Source organism: Branchiostoma floridae, chromosome 7 (assembly GCF_000003815.2).
Source record: "Branchiostoma floridae strain S238N-H82 chromosome 7, Bfl_VNyyK, whole genome shotgun sequence".
Taxonomy (NCBI): domain Eukaryota; kingdom Metazoa; phylum Chordata; class Leptocardii; order Amphioxiformes; family Branchiostomatidae; genus Branchiostoma; species Branchiostoma floridae.
This window is the reverse complement of record NC_049985.1, coordinates 6,612,631-6,635,638: the sequence shown is the minus strand read 5'-3', so window position 1 is coordinate 6,635,638 and position 23,008 is coordinate 6,612,631. Positions and strand designations below refer to the sequence as shown.

Genomic DNA, 23,008 nt, shown 5'->3' with positions numbered 1-23,008 from the left:
GCTTCTGGATGGAATGTGATGATATTTGATCTATGAGTAGGTTTTTGGGAGGACAAAGATTAATGTTGTCTATTTCTCTCTGATGGGTATCATTGGTACTGCTGTATAACGTCTAGTGTTTGTATTTTTTATTCTAGAAAAGCTCAGGTTTTGATTGTTGATGGCAGGCAGCTTTTGATGACAGAAAGAAATGGTACAGTGTTGTTCCCCCGGCAGCTTCCTCTATACATGTACATGTTCCTGAAAGGGCATTTCATTTCGTCTCGATATAGATGATGCAGCAGATACTACATTGAGACCACCCATTAGGGTCTATAATCTTAATGCACATATCCTAAGGCTAGCAGCATCAACTCTTGCTGCATGACGAGGCCTCAATTGAAAGGTAAAAAACATTCTGGGTCGCGGACCTTATGGCGACTGCTGCCATCTATAGCTGCAGGATAAATGAGGCAATCACGTCACGAGAACGTAAGTAACACAGCGCAATATGTGACTATGAATAATCAATGTTGCTGGGTAATATGGACATGTTTCATCCCAACTTTAATTGGAGAACTCTTTTAACGGATGTCTAATCTTGCATCACATAGGCAACATACACTAAAAACACAAATCGAATCGTACTCTTTGTTAAACGATGCGAATATTGTAATATGTTGTCTTGTGGCGTAATTGGAACTAATTATATCATTACTATGTTTTTTGTATGATTATTACTCTTTATTAGAATGCCTTTGAATGCTCATCGATACATTGAACCTCTCTAGTAAGTGTACCAGTTTCCAGGAATTTCTCTATGGGGTGGATTTTCTTTTGCAGTACCTCATTAATTGATGCTAGGGACGCTTGTAGTAATCTTAGCTTAATACGCGATATGAATGCCAGAATCCCCAAGTTTGCAGTGTGCTACTTGGAATATGCTGTGGGTAGCCAATCTGGGATTAATTAGGAACGTTGCAGTTTTCTAAAAGGCGGCCCATGATCACGGCCTGTATGTGCAGAGATATACATGTACTAGGTAATATGTCAAAAGTTTCTTTTAACTACATGTATTTGGATAAGTATGTCTTCTCTGGTCAGAAAAGTTTGACATGTTAATTCTGAAAAACGCCCGTAAGGAAATCGACTTCACGGTTGAAATATGTACAAGCACAGATGTTGCCAAATACGTTCGACTAACCTGTCGTCTGGTATTGTCTCAAATGCCTGGAAATGATTTTTACGTGGGCGGTGGAACTAAGTTGTTGCATACAGATGGAGGGTTTATGAGCACAATGTGTCCTGGTGTGCTTTTAAACTTATTTTCAATTATATTCTTCCAATTACCATGCGTGAGAAAAAAAGGTGCGTCATATTTCAACTGGGTAGGATTCATTATGAAGTAACAAAGTAATCTCCGACAAAAGAAATTAGACACAACGGAATTCTTAGTCCCAAATCTCTCTGAACACGTGACTTAATGTAAGTGTGACGTCAGTAAAGGGTCAAAGGTTGTAGGAAGTCAATATCGCCCCTTTCCGGTTGAGAGGAGAATATTACGTCATGAGGTAGATCCCACTTACTCCTCTTTTCGGTAAGATTCAAAATACCCCTTATTGGTATGCACCGTGTATGATATATATTCTTAAGGAGGAATCAACCAAGAGGTTCATTTGATTTATGGGCTCTTTGCTTTATACTCCCCTAGATGTAATCATCGTAAATTGAAATGGGTTCTCGATTTAACCCGAAATGCTATGACTAGAAATCTGGGCAATATATTGTAATCCGTAGCTGAAATATTAAAATGGAACAGATGACTCCTTCTGTCCTCGGTGTCACCGCATTCATAGAATGCACACACACACGTGACAGCCCCCGGTGGAAATTGCAGAAGGTTTATTTTATGAAGGTGTTCGCGGAGGGATGTCTGTATTGCCTCAGATGTGTCACACTTAATTTCAGTAGTCTTGTGTGATACAGGATTGTCAATGCTGTATATGCACGCCTACGGCAAAACTCTCAGGACATTGTGAATAAGTTGGAAGTAATTTTCAAAATTCAAATGATATAGATAAGCACTTTTCGAGAGTCAACCTCTACAAACGAATTGGTTTCATGAGCACGCTTCATGTTATAATATATATATATATAACATATATATATATATATATATATATATATAGAGAGAGAGAGAGAGAGAGAGAGAGAGAGAGAGAGAGAGAGAGAGAGAGAGAGAGAGAGAGAGAGGGGGCGGAGACGAATGAAACGTCTTTTTTCACCCATTTCAAAGATTATAAAGATACAAATAGTTGGTGTGTAATCTAAATATGATTGAATTTAGGTTCGCAGCTAGATTGTAAGTTACTAGGTCTTTCTGCATTGTTGACAAAAGGGCAGTCATTTCTGCTCCAAGTTATTGATTTCTTTCCACTCGATTTCGATTTCTGACCAGCTTGGCTCAGACGGCCGTCTGCAAGTTTGTCCACCTCAGCTCTAACTCTGCTGACAACGGATAAATGGAGCTAGCCTGGCCGGGGCTGTAGATTCTGGGTCACTACGATGTTTTATGGTCCGTCTTGTCAGATAAGTACATAAGACCTAGATCGATATTACATCTCCAAGACTTTAGCCAAACAAAGAGCTTCCTTATACAAGATACAGCACTGAATATAAAGGTCAAGCCAAGCAACATGGCCGGAGTCACAATCCGACCCAATTTTTAAAAGTCGTTAGCGAGAAGGTTTTGATTTTGGTAACTTTTGGATGCAAGTAACGTTATGAAAGTGATTTAGCTGCTAGCATAAATATGGATTATGAATGGATCGTCGTGAATGTAGCATGCGGTTGAGTCCTGTCCCGATCCCAATAATAAAATGATCGGATTTTACCCTTGGCGATTTTCCTCGGCACTGCAGAAGAACGTCCGGTTTTGATATCTCGTGTTTTGGACAAGCTATGATCACGATTTGTGGGAGTAGGTGCTATTATTTTCCAAGGTGTTTTATATCAATTTTAAGGTATCCAGCACTTAGCTACTGTAGTTTCCCTTGAAGCTATCAGCAAGGCGTCAGTAGTTTAACAGTGTTAACAAATCTGTATTGGAAACTTACCGACTAGGTATTTTCCATTTGTGAGAAAGAATATCTCTCCTGAAAAAAGAGTGCGTGCAGGTTATCATGATACCGCTTTAAATGTTTCCAAATTCCAATATTTAAGTCAGTGCCTAATACAAAAGCATGTCACGAAAAGCCATATCTGCGGGACTATTCATATCGATCTGTACAAATATTTAGTATTCCCTATCATAATAGAACGATTGCCTTCTCTGTATAAATGATAATGATTATTTTCATTAAAGTACACAAAAGGCTATAATTTCTATGAACAATTTAGACATTACATCAATATACGTAATGCATATATTCTCTGATGCATACGATAGACAAATGGCTATGTGTGTCATTGATCCTAAGATGAAGCAATGCAATTTTTATACTCTACCATGTAGTTAAGTGGTTGTCTTTAACTACATTAAGATCCGCCTTTCCTCCAACCGATAAGTGTCAAATGGAAGGATGATCATTTACGTAATTTCCTTCTATTTTTATGAACATTGTTAAACCGAACAATCATATCGTTCCCGACCGCATTCAAGGAAGATTGCAATATGTAATATAGTAATTGACCTAAATACGATCACAGAAAATCAATTTCATTTTCAGGTGATACATGCCTAGCTTTAACATTATTGTGCTACAAAGCAATTGACTATATTTTTTATCTCAGCGAAAATTCGCAACAGGCAACTATAGTAATACCTGTACATCAAGATTTACCATCAAATGAAAGTAAAACAATTTATCGATTTTAGCTAGGTTACTTTTTTCCATCAATAACAAATTTTCTCTTCCAAATCAAGTTTACTTTATCCAAGCGTTGAGCAGAAGAATTCGTATCATACAACTTAAAAAGGCAACCGTTTTAATCATTGTAAACTAGTTGCAAGGAGAGTAAGGGCGGGCGCGGTCACAATCATCAGACGAACGTCGTGCGATGGCAATCCGAGGACATTCTTGCGATGGTCGTACATTTGTCGTGCCTAATTCATCTGTCTTGTAATTTGATACGTGGTTAGACAGTTAAGACATTTAGGTAAACGATATTCAAATACTACTATCCAAACTCTACAACTGAATAAGAAAAGCTTTCAAATTACTTCCGGACGTTTCGAGAGACCTCCATTTCTCTTTTTCAGCGTCACTGGAATCAAGTGGCAGAATAATTCAATCCATCTATCTTGTTACCGAAAATGAAGTCTTAGATTGTGTTGATGGTTCTGTTCACATAACAGCCTACTTGAAAATCCTACGACAGTAAAATGTGACTGAATCATAACCTGAAATGAATGATTTTAATTAAACCCGATGAAAACGATGATACGTGAAACGTAAGTAAACGCATACTTTCATTAAAAAAATGCACCGTTATGATACGTATGCTTTAATTATATTTGGCGCGTTAAAGATTGGATTGCATGCCATATTTTGAAACCTAACCATAGTCAGAATGCAGTATAGGATATCACCACTCAAGCGCCATCCCGTATAGCATCCAGTATAATTGTGCGGTGTGAAGTCAATGCAAACTCAATCCCGAACCAGCCGATATTGTGTTACCGAAAATGAAAAGGCCCGCTCCAAACGGCTCTCTCTCTCAGAATTGAGTTGTCGGCGTAATGGTCTGTGGCAGAATTAGATCAGGTCCGGAACGTGAAAGACTCGGCAAAGCGGATCACTTAGCGGTTAAGTGTGCAGATCGGATTCAGACGTACACACAGGTCACAGCGCTACCGTGTGTCATGGAGCCTGTAGCTCGTATCGAACAGGGATAAGGTGTATATTAGTCTCAGCAATGTGACAGTTGCTGTACGGTAGTATCCTCTAAATGCAGCATTGCAAACCGACATCCCCATTCCCGAAAGCAGTGTGATATAGTCCGTTGGTTAGCCGTCCCCGGCGATAAAGGGAAGAAGGTAAGAAGAGGATCACTGATATTTGTAATGGCTAGTGCTAAGGCTAGTTCAAAAATTCCTATTTACATGTACTTAACTGAGGTATATGAAATCTTCAGTTTCTTGCTTGAAGTTTGTAGAGTGTTCGCCTTGCATTTGGGAGGTCGGGGGTTCAAGCCCGGGCAGGTCATACTAAGAACATGCAATACTGCTACAACATACTGCTTTCTCTGTAAATGTAATTAAAAAGAGTTGTGGTTTGTCTGGTGTGGGTGGGTTTAGCATAAATGTAGCATACAGCACTTCCCCTTGGCCTAGGGTCATAGTCAGAACCATTCCTTTATCTGCTGGCGGTCAAAAGACGCGATGGGGTGCATAGATGCCCTCTTGATACCTATTTAGAAACTTCTTCTGTACGGCCTCGGCATCTGACCCTCAATTCTTATACCCTTATGAATGTAGCACACAACACTTCACCTTGCCTTTGGGTTTATGTATGTGTCCAGGGACACCTGAAAAGCAGGTTGTAGCATGAGTGTGATATCAATTACCCTGGTAAAATAAATAGATAAATGATGATGATGATGGGTAGTGCTCGAAATACTTTTTTTCAGCCAGGTCGGCCATCAACATTTCAGTTTGCAAACCACATACTTATCCACTATCCTTTCTTCCAGGTACATGTAACTACTGATGTTTTATTTTATCAAGAAATAAAAATAAGAGCTTATGCACATAGGTGGGGGAAAAGCGGTGTTCCAACTGCAAAGTTTCAGGTTACACCATGCGCTACCTGGTTTGCGCCAAGCAAAATGTGCTTGCATTTGCGCAAGCTAGTGGGTATTTCGAGCACTGCCGGGCTTGGGTCATAGTCAGAACCATCCCTTTATCTGGCGGTCAAAAGAGATCAAAAGACACGATGGGGTACATTGATGCCCTCTTGATCCCTATTTAGAAACTTCTTCTCCCCGGCCTCAGCATCTGACCCTCCCTTCTTCTACCCTTATGAATGTGGCATACTACACTTCACCTTTACCTTGGGTGAGGTGGCCCAGGTGGCAACCTGAGTCAAAAGCCAGGTTGCGCCATCAACATTTCAGGTTGCAAACCAGCTACTTATCCATTATCTCTTAACTACTATGTTTTACTTCAGAAATAAATACAAAAGCTTATGTACATAGGTGGGGAAAACCCAGTGTTCCAATTGCAGAATTTCAGGTTACACCCTGCGCTACCTGGGTTTAAAATTAAGTTGCACCAAGCAAAAAGTGGGCATTTCGAGCACTGCCGGACTTGGGTCATAGTCAGAACCATTCCTTTAGCTTGCGGTCAAAAGAGATCAAAAGGCACGATGGGGTGCATCGATGCCCTCTTGATCCCTATTTAGAAACTTCTTCTCCCCGGCCTCAGCACCTAACCCTCCCCCTTCTTCTGTCCTTCCCATGTTGTAACCCCTGCAGCAATGCCTCAGTCTCACACCTGCCCCTCCCAGGTCCCGTCTCCCGTGTCAAAGTTGCTGGTTTTGGTTAGCAAGACAAAGTGGTGTCCGGGTATCCCTAAAGTCGGGCTCGCTACGTTATTCCGTCTGAGCACATACGTCATCGTTAACGTGACCCAAAACTGCCACAGGTAATGTAACTAGTATTTCCTACGGATACCGCCCAGCCATATTTCTTACAAGTCCGGTAACGAATAGTGGCCGTTTGGATCTTAATAATCACATTCACTGGTAACATAATCCACCGTGATTAGTGACCAAACCCCAAATGGACCATAAACCCCAAGGCCTATACACTTATGAATCTCACCCAGTTACCCTAGGCGTCCTATTAACGGGTACAACGATTCAATAATCCCCTTAACAGCCGCCACCGAGGACAAGATGTGAGCTGGAAGTATCTTGATGTCTTTTATCTTATCTGGTCTCCAATTCGGATGATACACATTCCTGTGATCCATACATACTGTGTGTACAAATCGTGCACATTATATAGAAAGGAACGACCGAAGGATCGAGTATTTCTGATCACTAAGTATAGTAACGGTTGCGGGTTGACTGTCACAATTACCGCATCGTAAAACTTGATTGCGCTTGATCTGATTATTACACTCTTCCTAAAGAAATGGCCCACAATCTACTTAACCCGGGCATTAAGGCGGGTCAGTTGACCTACATGCCTCCCCAAACAGCTTAATCTTCATGATAGTATCGCACATGGAAAACTGCGTCGGGCAAAAACCATTCAGGTCATAACAGTGTGATAGAAATAGATAAGATTATTTTCTTTTATCATATGGACGGGGGCACCCACATTTTACAGAAACGGAAGAACTGTGTCAGTTTTGCGGCCTGTTTGATGAGTTCACAATGTGATGTATGGATCTTGTTAATAGTTTCCTTCTAAGCGAACATTCAGATTGTTCAGTTTGACTGATGTTATCGCCCGCTCCTCTGATAGAGATATCCCAGTTTTAGTAGATTGCTGTTAGCCACGTGGACGTTTATTGTAGCAAGACATGGTGTTAAATTAAAACACTTGACATTTGGTGCCAGTAACAAACGTTTTCTTTCTGCTTAAAACATCTGCACATATTCTAATAATCCTTGCAGATAACGTAAGTAAGTGCAGATAAAGTTATCGTAAAGATATGTACACTATACTAAGTTAAGTGCTTACTAACAATTTTCCCACCAGTTCTTTGATCCTTTTCAAGTTGAGATGACCGGAAGCATTTGACACGTGACTTGAACGGAAGTTTGACGTCAGCAATTGGTCAAAGGTGCCTTGCAGCCGGTCTCGGTCTCGGTTGAAGGGTGATCGATTACGTAATTATAGAGTGACTGTGTTTAGGTTCTCAGCTTTCAGTGTCCCAACGTGTAAAAAAAGAAAGGAGTCGACAATCACTCCCCACGATTCGCAACTGTTAAGCTGCCATGTCTCAGCGCCATGCTCCCATTGCCAGGGTTTGACCTAAGGCCACAGCAATCACTAACCATGTTGGCAACAACACTCATGGCTTCCGATATCATTATCACTCTTACAACTACCCAGCAAGTTTCACTTCTGCAACTTCGGCCAAGCTAAGGCTACTTCTCGAGTGTCAATTCTACATACAGTTATTAGGGTACAACACAACCTATTTACCCATCTCGGTCTATCTGACCATCCCTGAAGAAGAAGAAGCAATTCTTTTTCTTCTGAAATCAGGGGGAAATCAATGAGCGCGCGGAAGTCATCCATAAAGTTTACTCGCTGTTGCCTGAGAGCACAATGCTGTTTTCTTCCGGAGAATCAAGTTATAACCGGGCGCGGATATACCCGGGAGTGGCCGCTTAAGGGGTCCCCACCCACCTGGCTCGTACAGTCAATACCTCTCGATGCCATTATCCTTCCGGTCCCGATAATACGGAGCTGTAAATCTGCCCTACTATGACGTGGGCAATGTGATGTGAAATTCGGCAGGTACGTCATTGCACACTCGCATGATGTGAGTTGGCTCTCCCACGCCATACTCTATCCCTGAAGACAGCCTGGGATCCATAAATAAGGGAACCTCTAGCTCCCACGCACATATAGTGCCATCACATTGCCATACCAAAGTGACAAATCCCCTCACTTGCGGTAGATGATGTAAATAAAGCATAATTCTCGCAGTATATATGCGTCGTAAGGCTTTAGCCGTTGACACTGAGTGGAAAAGATAGATGTGCACGCCTTAAAGACCTTTCAAAGGTTGACATTGACGTTATTCACATGAGAGGTGCGGCACCCGGAGATATTAATTTTTCTCCGAGTCCATTCATCTTGCATCGAACGCCTTGTTAACCCCAGGTCCTTCTTGCCGGTATCATTTATTATATCCACATCTACTGCCACAGCAGTCGTCGTTTAACTGATTCATGTTCTTTCCAATTGTACATAATATTCAGTTACATGTGTGCTTGAGGCAAGATGTATTGTGATTCCTCTAAGTCATAATCTTATCCTATGTACCTTAGTCTGAGACGACAGGTTAAAACGGGATGGAATGAAGGGATTCTTGGAGAATGCAATTGAAAAAGATGCTCGTACTTATAGAAACAGGAAACTAAATCAATACATTACAGTGTTTCGCTGGTATATTGACAAAGGCAGAACTGACCAGAACTTCGATTCATCGTCGATTTATGTTGAGAGAGCGGCAAAGATAGGTAGAGGGGGTGAACTAGGATGAAGAGACTGTTACAGAATTATAGCTTGGCTTACAGTTTTGAACACAGACGGTGCTCTGGATAAAGCACACATCAGAAATGGCGTACGTAAATCGCCTTTATATACCCTGCAGATGATAACGAGTTTCAAAAACCATTACGATGAACGGTTACAAATCCACTGACAGTTAAAGGAACATTATCATAATTTGCGAATATGGCACTCTAAGCCACAACTTTACTTAATCCGGTGACCAATCTCTTTTATGGCTGTATAAGGGGTTTCCTCGGCACTGTAAGTTTCTATTCCCGTCTGGCCAACTCATGGGGGCTGGGTCAACTTTCCTCGTGTATGTACAGTGAAAACTTTATTGCACGAGAATTGTACAGGGTACAATCGACAATTGTACAGGGTACAATATATGTTTGGTATTGTTGCCGAAACGCAAACGCAGGCCTGTATGAGCCGTGTCAATGTTATAGATGTATTTCATGCTAGCCTTTAGTAGATAATTCCAATGTCGCAGTGAACGGTGTTAGTATCAATCTATTATTGTTTTAATTATTTGAACGTTTTAGTAGTAAAATCTTTCTTCATTTCATAGTTGAAATAAAGATGCATATATCTCAGGTCACGTGCGTCATACTGCCCAAACATGCAGGGGAACATTAACAGACTGACACAGAATGTTACATCTATAGATAATATTGCACAGTGTAAGTGTTGTTCGCTATTACCTTAAAATCATCATATTGCACGGTCACAGCGAAAACATCAATATTTGGACACTCGGAATGGTTTCATTTTTAACATTCATTTGCTGTCCAACTAGAAACTAGAGTCAGTCCTTGATGTACATGTACTGTTTCGTTATAAACTCTTAAAAGTCCACCGAGCCATCTTGACTGTTAGTAACCGTAAGCCCAGCTACTCCAGACCGATGGAATGGGCATCCAGAATGTTTTTTTACATACATTCGCTATTCCACAAGCTAAGACGAACAGAGTATGTTCTTGATGTACAGTTTCGTTATAAACACTTAAGAGTCTGTATATGACCACCGAGCCATCTTGACTGTTAGTGACTGTTGACACCGGACATGGGGCACGCTTGCGGCATTGCGGGGTTCGTTCACTGCGTCACTGTTTTGTTATTTTCTCCGATTTTTATCATTCAGAAGACGACAAAATACAGAACAAGTAAAAAAAAAATCGTTCTTTATCTCTTTAAATTCGTTGAGTATCTTTCGAACCCAGCAATACCGCAAGCGTGCCCCACGTTCGGTGAGAGTGCACCTTAAGCCCGGCTACTTCAGACCGATGGCTATCAGCGCTTCCAACACACGTCTTCTAACAGGATCCTCGGCGGTCGATGGGCCAAATTGGTCCGCCTGCTATGACGCAGTCGCGCTACGAGTGATCGCGCATTAGCTCTCCGGGCTTACCTTTTAGCTTGGTGAAGTAAGAATCAATTTCGGACCGATGGGTTGGAGTTCACATCAAAGCAACTGTGCCGCGGCTAAGATGTCTAGACTGGAGTAGCTATATCCACGAGCCTTAGGGAACACATTACAATGTGACTCTTTATAAAATGACGCAGGGTAGAGCTATTCACATGGGCATTTTAAACCGTATTTGAAAAATGTTCATGTACATTATCATGTAGTAGTATCAGCATGGTCGGTGTATCGGCCAGCAGTACTTGGACAATCAATGTACCATAATCCATGCCATTACGATGATTATCCAGACAACTCATGCGGATGTTAGGCGGATATCTCATTATCGGATAAGGGGATCAACTATCAGCATTATCAGCACATGTTTCCAAGACTGGCTTAGGGCTTTGACACAGATATGTCACTCTAAAGTGATTAATAACGACACAAGGTATACCGATCAGTATCAGGGTGGTTATCGAAGTCAGCATGATGTACAAACTGATGTATAAACTGGTGGACATACCGACTGATAAGTACCTAACACCAGCTCAAAAACGAACTAAATTTTTAGTAACAGTCATGCCTTCAAGTACCAGAGTTACCAACCTAGGATTGATGTGTTCAAAAATTCGTATTTTCCAAGAAGTATCGTAGAGTGGAATATGTTATCACCAAGCACAGTAGGGGCGTGTTCTTTGGATAGTTGCTTGCAGATAGATGTGCAAAAGTTAGGTGTGGCGGATCGTTCAGTGTAATATAACCAGCTGCTGCCGCGCCGCGTGGCTGCGAAGCTGGTGTGTTACGCTGAAGGGCGGTTATACCGGATATATAGATACAGATACAGATACAGCGTTACAGACATATATGCGCGTGTACTTTTATCACGTACACTGCAATGCTACTTTGATCCCTATTGCCCAATGGCTATCCGGATACTAGACCTTAGACAAGCAATAAGTATACTGTTAATGCATTTCGCGGTGGTTTTATGTTCGTACGCGTGGTTTTAGCGGTGACCGCTCTACCGCAAACATTTTCTCTATGTTTTCTGCTTGCCGCCTGTGACACCCTTCCCCGCAGACGTACATGTACTATACATTCGCACGTTGTAATGAAAAGTTTAAGGAACTTGCTACGGTGTAGATACATGGATACTTTACGCAAGATACGGTTCTTGTAGTTCGTATTCATTCCTTTCTACACAAGACCAGCTGAATACTAGTAACACCATCGTAGAAAAGTTGTACTGTATTACGTATTCAGAGGGTAGGTACCGTTATATCAGTGGTAGTTGATCACGTCCGTCGATATCAAAAGCGGACTGTTCTGTCCGGATCCGTTTGTAGCAACCTTGCCAAGTAACCAGTGAGTGGTTTATGACTAGCACTTCGTAGAGCGGCCGGCTTTTCCATTACAGTATGTGACTACAGTAAAGTACTTTAAATAGATTTGATTTCACCTGATGTCGCTAACCCGTGAATTGAAAACCACCGCGAACACTCCATTTTTCCACGACTACGATATTAGATCCTCGCGAACTTAAATGCATTTACAGTAATAATCTCAACCTCTCTTTATATTTACAGCTGTCTTAAGAAGGGAGAAAAAGTAAAACCTATACATATATTGCTCTACGTTAGTCGCTGTACATGTAGTACGAGGGGTGATCAATAAGTTCTCGGCCTATCCCAGAAATAATAAGCACAACTCAAATTTTGAGGCACAACTTTATAGTATGAAGCCTTTTATCAATATCCTCCAAATTACAAGTCATTGGAGTCATTACTTTCCAGGCATTCGTTTTATGCAAATTAGAAGGTAAGTGGCGAGAAAAAGAAGGGTGAAGTGTGATCAGACAATTTGACCCGCACACCTCAGGTTTCAGATCAATTGTCCACTTTTTTTTCGTTATCTCTTACCTAACGTTACTGGGTGTCGCCTGCAACGTAATGATCATAATAATTTGAATTTTGTTACACATTTATATAAGATTTTATACAAGTACGTGGGATTATCAATAAGTCCTCGGTTTTGCGGAGAAATAATAAGCACAGCTCAGATTTCGAAGCATAGATGTCAAGTATAACGTCTTATATAAATCTGTACCAAAATTCAAATTATTGTGATCATTACGTTGCAGGCGACACCCAGTAATGTTAGGTAAGAGATAATGAAAAAATCGTGGACAATTGACCTGACCTGAAATGTGGCGGGTAATCTTGCGCTGCTGGAAGTCAGACACCCAATTTTTTTGCTTGAAATAGGAGGAGAATCATTGTCAAACATTTTGACAATGTCTTTTGTTAATTTACGGCATGGGGAACTCGACCCACACATGTCTGATCACAATTCACACCACTTTTTTCTCGCCACTTACCTTCTAATTTGCATAAAACGAATGCCTGGAAAGTAATGACTCCAATGATTTGTAATTTGGAGGATATTGATAAAAGGGTTCATACTATAAAGTTGTGCCTCAAAATTTGAGTTGTGCTTATTATTTCTGGGTTAGGCCGAGATCTTATTGATCACCCCTCGTAAGATAGTTTACATTCTTATATCACTGTAATTGTACCTGAGCTTTAGCACTATGTCCAGTAGCTTGTAGGATCATAAATGTGTTATAAAGGTATTTCATCATTGGAAGACCTTGGCGACCTGAGATCGCTCACCGAAAGACCGTCTGTTTGGTGATTTGTCAAATTTTGAAATTTAAACGCCCAACGGTTTTTTAACCGTCTCGCCGCACCGTGGAATTCGCCACTTAACAGGAAGCGATCATTCAGGGCAGTTGGCCCTTTGCCTCCGCTGACGTTTACTTGACTCACCGCAGCACTTTTTGCTATTTTTGTCTCCATTCTAAAAGGTTACCACTTTCCTTGATCGATGGTTGAATTTTCTCCGGTACTCTAAAGTTTTGCCCCTGATAGAATGGCAGCATGCAGGTGGCTATATATAGGAAATTCTGGAATGGGGAGGGTTTCCATTACTTTGGAGTACTTTTGAAATAGAGAGGGAAATGAATGGATCAAGAGTAACATGGGGCTCTAAGCGCGAAGCTCCGGATATAGCTGTGAGTATCAATCTGGGCAGCCTATAAGAAGCAAGGTAAAGCAGCTATTCTCAACTAAGGTAAAGGATGATGCTTTTTAAGTACCGGTAGTGCAGTGCATGAGGATGGGACTAAAGTGCAGTGCGGTCTAGCTGCGACTCGCGCATATTTCGCCAAGCACACCGGTCCCCCTATCGTTCTCGATAAGTGTGTTGAGTTCTTGAAACGACTGAAAATGTCTCACACAAGGGCCCGCCGACTTTATAAGTCATCATCATCACCCGGGCGTGCTCGTTACTTTAAGTCACCGTCTAAAATGACGAATGTAATCCCTTACAATATGTTTGAGCTGAGACCAACACTGGGAAAGAATTCTCACCCACGTACGGATAGTGTTGCCGTTTGCACCAAGTTTCACCACCAACAAGACCATAGCACATCCAGGTCAAAAGATTAAAAAACGGAATTTCTGCGGCAGTACCAAAGTCACATACCAGGGGGCCCAAAATTGACTTTGACCTTCGTCTTCCCACAGCCTACCCACATACCAAATATCATCGTAATCCATCCAGAGGTTCGTGAGTGTGCTGACTATAAAAATCCGGAAACACAAACAGACAGACAGACAGACAGACAGACAGACAGACAGACAGACAGACAGACACACCCAAAACTAAATCTCCATTTTTCCTGGAGATTAATACATAGTTAAGACGCACACATATACACACCGTTGGTTAGCCTATCATTGTAAGAGGACGTTAATGATCTGTATCTTCATTTGACATACACTTTGGAGTTCGTCTATACTTCCATTTTTCAAAAAGTCATGTGCCCGAATCTACATTTTATGCACGTAGCTGTTGAATCTAAATTATCAAAAGTTTCTTGTGTTTACCACATGAACCATCTTTGATGTGGTTTACTTACAAAACCAACTAATAATTATTCAGTGCAGCGTCTGTGTGTGTTTTATTTGAGCAGCAGTCAACGCACGATTAATGTGGTCCAGGTTAAGATTGGTCATTTTCACCCGCCCTTCTCCAATGCTCCTCCAGAGAAAAAAAAAACTAGGCTGGATCGCGTAGAGGTGGTAATAGGTTAGATAAAGTAAGACAGCTAGCTCCTATCTTTGCCAATCATGTTAATGCTTACGACGAGTCTTGCCTTTCTGTGCTAAAGGCTATGGCTAACTACTGCCAGTGATGGACGTACATTTAACAGGATTTTCTAGATCTTTAGCTGTGGAATCGGTACTAATCCAGACTTGCGAAGTTAAGCTTACATACATGTGTGCTAATAACTTGCAGTTTTCAAGATGCTAACTTAGTCGACTTTTACAGGTTCTTATCATGAACTAGTACTCAATCATGCAAAACGCCGCAACGATTACTTTCACACTCGTACGGAATTAGGGATATTTCCATTACTGTTGATAATGGAACTGCAATGTTCTTATCGTATTGTCAATGTCATGTTTTTCAGGGTGACTGTCTAGCTGGGAAGAGAACATCATACAGAGGGAGCGTCTACTGCGGGAGCCGCCGTGTTTAATGAGTGCGTCACAGAGACACAAGCCCGCGACTTTCACATCCCATCTCCAACCCATTAGTCTCGCAGCCACTGAGATGTGAAGGCTGCCTCCCGGATAGACCTCTCTCAAGGACACAACTAGCACTCTGACAAAAGGATGGAGACGAGACAGAACCAAAGGAGCGTAAAAATGGATGATAAATGCGCCATTCTGGTGACGGAGGAAGCTCGTGACAGATCTGGCTGCCGACGCCGTGCCCACAGCGCCGAGAAGGGATCAATATCGCGCCGCATTGACAAGGAGGACTCTCCCTCGGCGGTTTGAAAGGCGCTATCGAACAGTTTTAGTACTCTCTGGCGAGGTGACGCTTTCAGCAGGTGGCTTTTGATGTCAGCGGATTGCAAATCATGGACTCCCATATAAAGTGAGGAAATTGGTTAAGCGTCAAGTCACGAGAAAGTCTGTGTAACGGATATTTCAGCTGGATGGGATAGTCGACATTACGGGAAAAAAACGGCACATTGTTGCGTTTATCTGGGTGAAGGAAAGAGTAGCGCTCATTGACAGCTGTTCGCATGATACCAACTTCTCTACTAGTCCGAAGTGTCGGCGGATTTGCCACGGGAATCAGCGTTTCGCAGCTGGCACGCTCAGAACCGCCATTGTTCCAACCGTACCCTCATCTTGTAGGGATTATACCTTCACACAGCGCGGTGAAATATTCCCTTTCATTAAGTGAAGACCAGCGCTCTCATCCATTCAGCACCAAGAAGGTCGTGCCAAAAACATTCTTCTTGGTGGACTTAACGAGATTAGATTCTTATACCGAATGATGAACTGACTTCTCTTAAGCCACGGGGCCAACGGAGCTTTGTTCTCTACTTTCCGGAAGACTTAGCAACTTGGTGTGAAATATACAGCTTGGAACGTGTGGCAATGAACTTCCGCACCCCTGAGAAATAAGGAATGATTGCCTGGCATTTGGAGGGGTGTTTTTCTGTGCTCCCACCTGTTCTCGGTGAGTAATATAGAACTCACGTGAAACCACCGTTATCTAGTAGCCAAGCGAGTAATGCTAACTAACGGGTATTGAGTGGTGAACTTTACGTCCTTCGTTGCCGTGGAAAGCTGGTAAATTTATTTTGCAGACACTTGATAATGGAGAGACATCCATTGTTGCATCAGGGTTATTCACGACCTGCCTGTGGACACCAAGAAGAATATGGCCAAACGGAGAGTACGGGTAACCAGAGGTAGTATTTAAAGCTGACGGCGCTGGTATCTTGGAGAATACAATGTCTTCACCTTCGGGTTCCAATGAGTGGTGCTACGTGCTTATCCTGACCATGCTGTGGACCTGTATCGAACCGCAGTCCTGTCCTCCGCCGTGTGTGTGTAGCGGGAGACCTTTCCCTAATCCTGACCAAAATGTGTCCTGCCAAAATCTCGACCTAAGCACCATTCCTGACGGACTTCCAAACAGTGCCAGAATCTTGCGTTTAGGAGGGAATTCTATCAAGACAATAACGTCAGATCGACTTAGTGAGCTTCAGGATTTGCGGACGTTGGACCTGAGTGCAAATCTGATCTCGGACATCGCTGAGAACGCATTTGCAGGATTGGTGAGTCTCCACACACTCGATCTGACTGCGAATAAGCTCGAATCTATTTCTTCATCAATGTTTGAGGGGTTGGAAAACTTACAGAACCTAAGTCTGAGACGCAATCCTGTGGTATGTCTCAGAAAGTATACATTTTCTGCCATCCCGTCTTTGAGGTTCTTAGATTTAGGAGAGTTGACCAAACTTCGAGCCATTTCAAAGAGAACATTTTACGGAATACCGCACATAGTGAATTTGAATATGGCCAGGTCTAATTTGATTGTTGTGCCTTATATGAATTACTTAAACAACACGGCAGAGTTGGACCTCTCTCGCAACAACATAACGGCGGTATCAGCAGTTGACTTCCAAGGACTATCCCAACTCAGCAAGCTTGTATTGTCATCCAACAAAATATCAAGAATCCAGAGAAATGCTTTCGACGATCTGTCTTTGCTCTCTGACTTGGACCTGTCCAACAATTCGTTGACGATGCTGCCGTATGGTCTGTTTGATAACATGCTGTCTGTTGTAAAGATCGATCTTCGTGACAATCCCTGGAGCTGCACCTGCGAAGCGACTTGGTTGAGTCAGTGGTTTAAGGATAATATGAACGACAATTCTCGGACTACTCTGTGTGGGAAATGCAGATCCCCTTCAGCATGGAGGAATACGGCGATGTGTGAGGTACCTCTGGAGAGCCTCAAGTGTTCCCCACCGAGGATTACTGACACTCAAGGCCTGGTCAACGTGTCGGAAGGTGATAGCACTGCGCTTCTCTGCCGAACCACGCGGGACGCCGGCATAAACTGGATCACGCCAAACGGGACGAACATCAACAAACGAGGGGCATTCAAAGTGCGTATCAAGCTGACGCCAGAAGGAAATTTGAACATCACCAACGTAAGCAAATCCGATGAGGGTGTCTACCGCTGTATAGCGAAGAATACAGCTGGCATTTCAGAAATAGATACCGTGTTGAAGGTACCCGGGAGACTACCGGTTTCTGTGTCAGCTGCGACGGAGATGCCGGTCATCGAAGAGCTGTTGGAGGACCAGTTTGACTCAGCCATATGCGCTGTTAGTACCACCCTGAATGACAGATCGACGCCGAAATCCATACCAGTGCCTCCGGTGAGAGTAAGACCAAAGTTCGTTCCGCCGACGGACGACATTTTCATTGCGCAGCCAGACTCTGGTAAAGACTCGTCAACAGTAGATCACAAGATGTATATCATAGCCTCTATATCGTCCGTTGTAGCACTGGGAATCGTCATCTGGGTAACAGTCATCGTAACCAAGAAGTGCTCCAAGTGGAAACGCAAGAGAAAAATGATGAAAAAGAAAAGAATGGACCGAAAACAGGTGGACTGCCCCAGCACACCCACTTGTTTAAAAAGCATAGAACAAGATGAACCTATCGAACTCCCTGACGTCTACAATATTTGTAATGGCGGTAGCTTTTATACCAAAGGCGTGATGGCATTCCCTACCGAAGAGACCATAGTTTAAATAGCACGATCACTGACTACATAATTTTCTATCTATATAAAAGACATCAAAGAGTGTTGCCTTTAATTTTGATCTATTGAATGTACAGTTTATCTGGGAAAAGCAGATTTGTCATTATGGTTTTTATCAGTGGCTAACATTTAGCAGATCTGGATTTTTTAGATATGATGTACACACTGTAAATAAAAGATGATGACGTTTTCTTACTGCTTGACGTTAATCTTTATCACTCTATGAGTACTTCTCATTTTGGATGAAATCCTATTTGGATCCAATTTTGGCCGTTCTTATTTACATTCACAAAATCTTACCGGTTTCAATTGGAACCAAAACGGGGCCCTTTGTATGTGTCATAACCAAGCGTGTATGCCCTTATTCCATGGTCTCCACCAGACGAACTACGCTGGCCTTTATAGGGGAATAACGTACCAGGCCTAGGGAGTTTTGCTACCAAGGAGTCGGTCGGCCGCGGATGGGAAACATGAACCTAGGCGTGGACTGACTCCCCTGACCAATTTATCGATTTTTTTAAATCCTCGCACCCCTGTAGGAGGGCTTGGTGGAGGCAACTCATTCCGCCAGACGGCGATCGCACAGCGACGTTGCTACGCCCTGGATTTGATTTGATAATTTGAATAGCATACAAAATGTAAAGATTTGAATGAAGAAAACACAAAGCGTATTAAGATAAGTTTTTATGTATTCAACGTTAATTTGTTGAGCGATCTGTCAAATGTTGGGTCACACTGAGGTCACCGGCCTGGTTGAATGGGGTATTACTAGTTCTGCCATGTTGATTGGGTGGGTGGGAATGGGGCGGTATGAGGGGGTGAGACACCGGCGGCATACAGGAGAGTGATGTTTAAAAGCTATTTTCATGGATGCACAAGTGTTAGATAATATGGGGGTGTAGAAGGAAAGTAACCTGCTGGTGTACTTAATAATCATAGGTGCGGTACCCGATGGCCACGACTCCATGTACTAAATATACCTATAGATAATACAAACTGCAAAAACATATATGTATGTGCGTATGCAGCAGACCTCCATTTATTTTAAGTAGCCTATATAGTGTGTGTGTGTGTGTGGGGGGGGTGTAACAGGGTTAAACATGTGCTTTCCATGAAATATGCATTGACAAATTATCCTCGACATGTACTTGCAATTGGTGCAACCTCCTTGGTGCCATGGATACTAGACTGTGTTGCAATGAAATCATCAATCTTAGTCCTATCTTCTTTCATTTGGCGACCGATACCATGCATTTCTAGAGAATCCAGAGTATCTATCTCTTGGGAAACATGAAGTACATTTCATTCCAAGATAATTCCAGTTATTTCAAATAAAATGCATGGATTTTTCACGATCATTCCATTCTCCAATTTTGCGATCCGGCCCAAAGTTGCATGTTTGACTCCAAACACATTCGACATTCGGCAACCGCGCAAATGAAGTCATCTAATTGCAAGCGGTTGGTTCGGAACGGGAAAAGATATATCGGCACTTTCATTTCCTGATTGCTTTCGCAGTGCGCGACCTTATGTGCTAGCCTTATGGTATCAGGTAGGGCGTATGTGAGGGGGGGGGGGGTTGGTCCTGGGATTGATCCTACCATTTGATTGCAGCATATCCTGGGAGGGTCTTTGAAAATTACAGATGGAAAAATGTAAGGCTAGTAATCCAATGAATTGGTTTAGTTACATTAACTGTTGCGTGGCTGTGAGTAAATAACGACGATTTTTTTTCTCTCCATTCGTCAAATATCGATGATACAGTAGAAAAGGACTGTCCTAACAGGAAGAAATGAGTGGCCTTTGATTACCTCAACTTAAAAGTTCTAACAGTATAGATCGATAACACCACAAATTGATAAATTGCAAATATACGATGTCCAATATATGATAAACTTATATTTCTGAACACTTTCGAAGAAATGTTATGCTGCCAGAAAATTCCAAACGTCAAGCTTATTCCCTTTAAAACTGCTCTTTGTAATTTATTCTTCTATCTAAAAACAGGCATTTGGCACCATCTCATCCATATTTATTCTACTATCTATAGCAGAACCAAGGGCCAGTTCAATCTATTTCTGTTCGACACATAAGGTAACCTTTTTCGGTTCATTCCCAAAACAGGGATATCAATGGTATACATTTTGGGTCCTTAAATGACATAGAAGTACTTTGTATTCATAGAAACGCAGTTCTTAAACCATCCGTGCGCACTAGAAATTGCTATAGAAAATTTCCGGACTACAAAGTGCCAATGTTTTTGTGTGCGAGTTCGTAAATCTCCTGTGCATCATAGCTGGTAAAATATGTGTTTCTTGTTTGTTACCAATGGTGGCTATCATCATGGGAAGTCAAATGAATGTATTTAACCGTTCACTTGGGTAATGGGAATTAACAGACTTGAGAGCAAATACATGACTGATACTTTAGTAAAGTCGTCTATTTACTTGGAAAGTATATCACCGGCAAAATTGCCAAGTAGACCATGGCGCTAAATGGCCAAACTGCCAGGCTATCTAACCTGGGATCGGGAGGTCACGGGTTCGATCCCAGTACCGACTAGACGTTGTTTCCTTCTTAAAGGCACTTGACAAAACCTTCCTCACTTCCATCCTGAGGGGTGCCTGACTTCGACTGGGGAGGTAAAAAGGCGGCGTAAGGGGAGGGTTAGGCTCCACTTTTTAACATTAACCCACTGCACAAGGCCTCAAAAAGATGCAGGGTACTACCTGTACCTTCTTGTTTATAATGGTTTCACATAACTGTGGAAATCTAAAATGAAAAATTTGAAATTGACGAAAAGGAAGACGTGTTAATATCAACGACCTTCTACAAAAGCGATCCTGATAGTAACTGGAGGACAAAATAGAAAGTTTGACCGTCGTGGACCGTTACTTTGCCTTAAATATCCGTTACATTTTACTTGCAGGCATTGCCATTGTCTCACAGAATCCTTAGCCAGCCTGCTGTCTACAAAATAGACTTCTCTTTGTCTATCGCGCCTCTCCGTCCCTATAAACCCACACCCCTTGTTCCATAATCATTGAGAGGCCGACCTTACCTACTGTACCGATGTGAAGGTTAACAAATGTCTCGGGGCGAATTCCAATATCCTTATAATAGCTTTAAACTTTCAGCTTGGATTGACTTGACCCGTCTGCGTCCTCAATTTTGGGGATATATTTTGCCACAACATTAATGTCCATTCTCGCCGATTGTGACCATGAGCTTCTAGAAAGTAGTAAGAAGGTCAAAAAGGTCAAAGGATCCAACGTCGAAGCCTTACATAATTGACCCCAGGTACAACAGCCAGCTATATTAAACGAACTTTTAATACCCAAAAGGTCGTTGTCATTTCATGGCCCGTGTTTCGCTATTCCGGTGTACCTCCTGAATGTATATCCACATCGTGCGGAGAATTTCATTTTTGTCTTACATGTACAGGTGTGAGGTAATGTATTTTTGTTAGGCTGGTATGTTTGACCTACATACTGAAACAAAATGGAGCTAGTTGAATGCAGGGCGGCCGTCCTGTATTCATTAAATGTTTTCTATCCTCTCTTTTCCATAGACTTAAAAAAGCTACATTTATGATAATGGGTCTTTTATCACCTTACAACTGTGCCAAGTTTCGTTTCTCCCATCCACGGAAAAGGAGTCTATAAAAAAACTTAGAATGAATATCCCACCTCTACAAGACCCCGATGACCGCTCTACATCCATTTGGCTCCACCGTAGCATCCCTGGTGATAGTCTGCGGTAGACACATCCCTCATTAAGCCTAACTCATCACGCTCTACAGCCGAGTAAATGGACTGTCGGCTACTCGTACCCGTAATCCTTGGGACATTCTTCATCACACTTTCATTAAGTGTATGCACCACTAAAGACATTGCTGATTGCTGGAAGCGGTATCGTGCCCCTGCCTAAATGAGATCGCTGTACCATGCAACAGCCAATTAACTTGACAAATTCACTCTGTGCTCATACATCTTATACAGGTTTTCACTCACTCTCCATATTAAGGCACTAGGCATGTGTAGGCTTCCATACTGGTGTCCTATTCGAATTGAACTGATGATAACCCATTTCATATCATTTCACCGGCAAGTTTTAATTATTTTTCTGAGCTTCTTTTCTTTGACCTGTAGAAGTTTAGTAGTGGTTATTAGAGAATGTTAGAAGAGCTTTGAATGTCCGAAAACGGTTGCGCTGTGATAACCAGTAATGCAAATAGAGGACACCAGTATGGCGACGGATACAGCGATGATGTCACGTTGAAATGTCTTTTTTGTCAATGCATATACTTTCTCTTTATGTATTTCCTTCTTATGTAATACTTAACAAAGCGTCAGAGCACAGATAAGTTATAGCACGAACAGACCCACAGATATTGATGCTTATATGAACTTTGAAAGATTTAGGATACAAGTTTGCCGCAAGCTACCATTCCATCAGCTATTCTTGTATCGAGGAGAGAATTCAATATTAGAGGTCTAGTGCGTCAAAGTTTTATGGTGTTGGGCAAATTCGTCAACGGGATATGAAAGCAGCCGCTTATTGATAAATCGTTCTTCTTTCGCAAAGCAACAATTAGTTTGCATTGTAGCCAATATCGTATGTAATTCTCTGCCAATTTACTGTGGCCCAATGCCCGCAGGACTTGGG

The 23,008-nt window shown here is 42.1% G+C and overlaps 1 protein-coding gene across 1 annotated transcript in view; it reads left to right on the top strand.

The window, feature by feature from the left end:
• The window catches only part of LOC118419755 (leucine-rich repeat-containing protein 4B-like), a 32,581-nt gene extending 14,045 nt beyond the window's left edge, over positions 1 to 18,536 (top strand). The window contains exon 2 of the mRNA XM_035826329.1: positions 15,168 to 18,536. Within this exon, the coding sequence (XP_035682222.1) occupies positions 16,512 to 18,329 (1,818 nt within the window). The 5' untranslated portion in view covers positions 15,168 to 16,511 and the 3' untranslated portion in view covers positions 18,330 to 18,536. The remainder of the gene's footprint in view (positions 1 to 15,167) is intronic.
• The last annotated feature ends 4,472 nt before the right edge of the window (positions 18,537 to 23,008 follow it).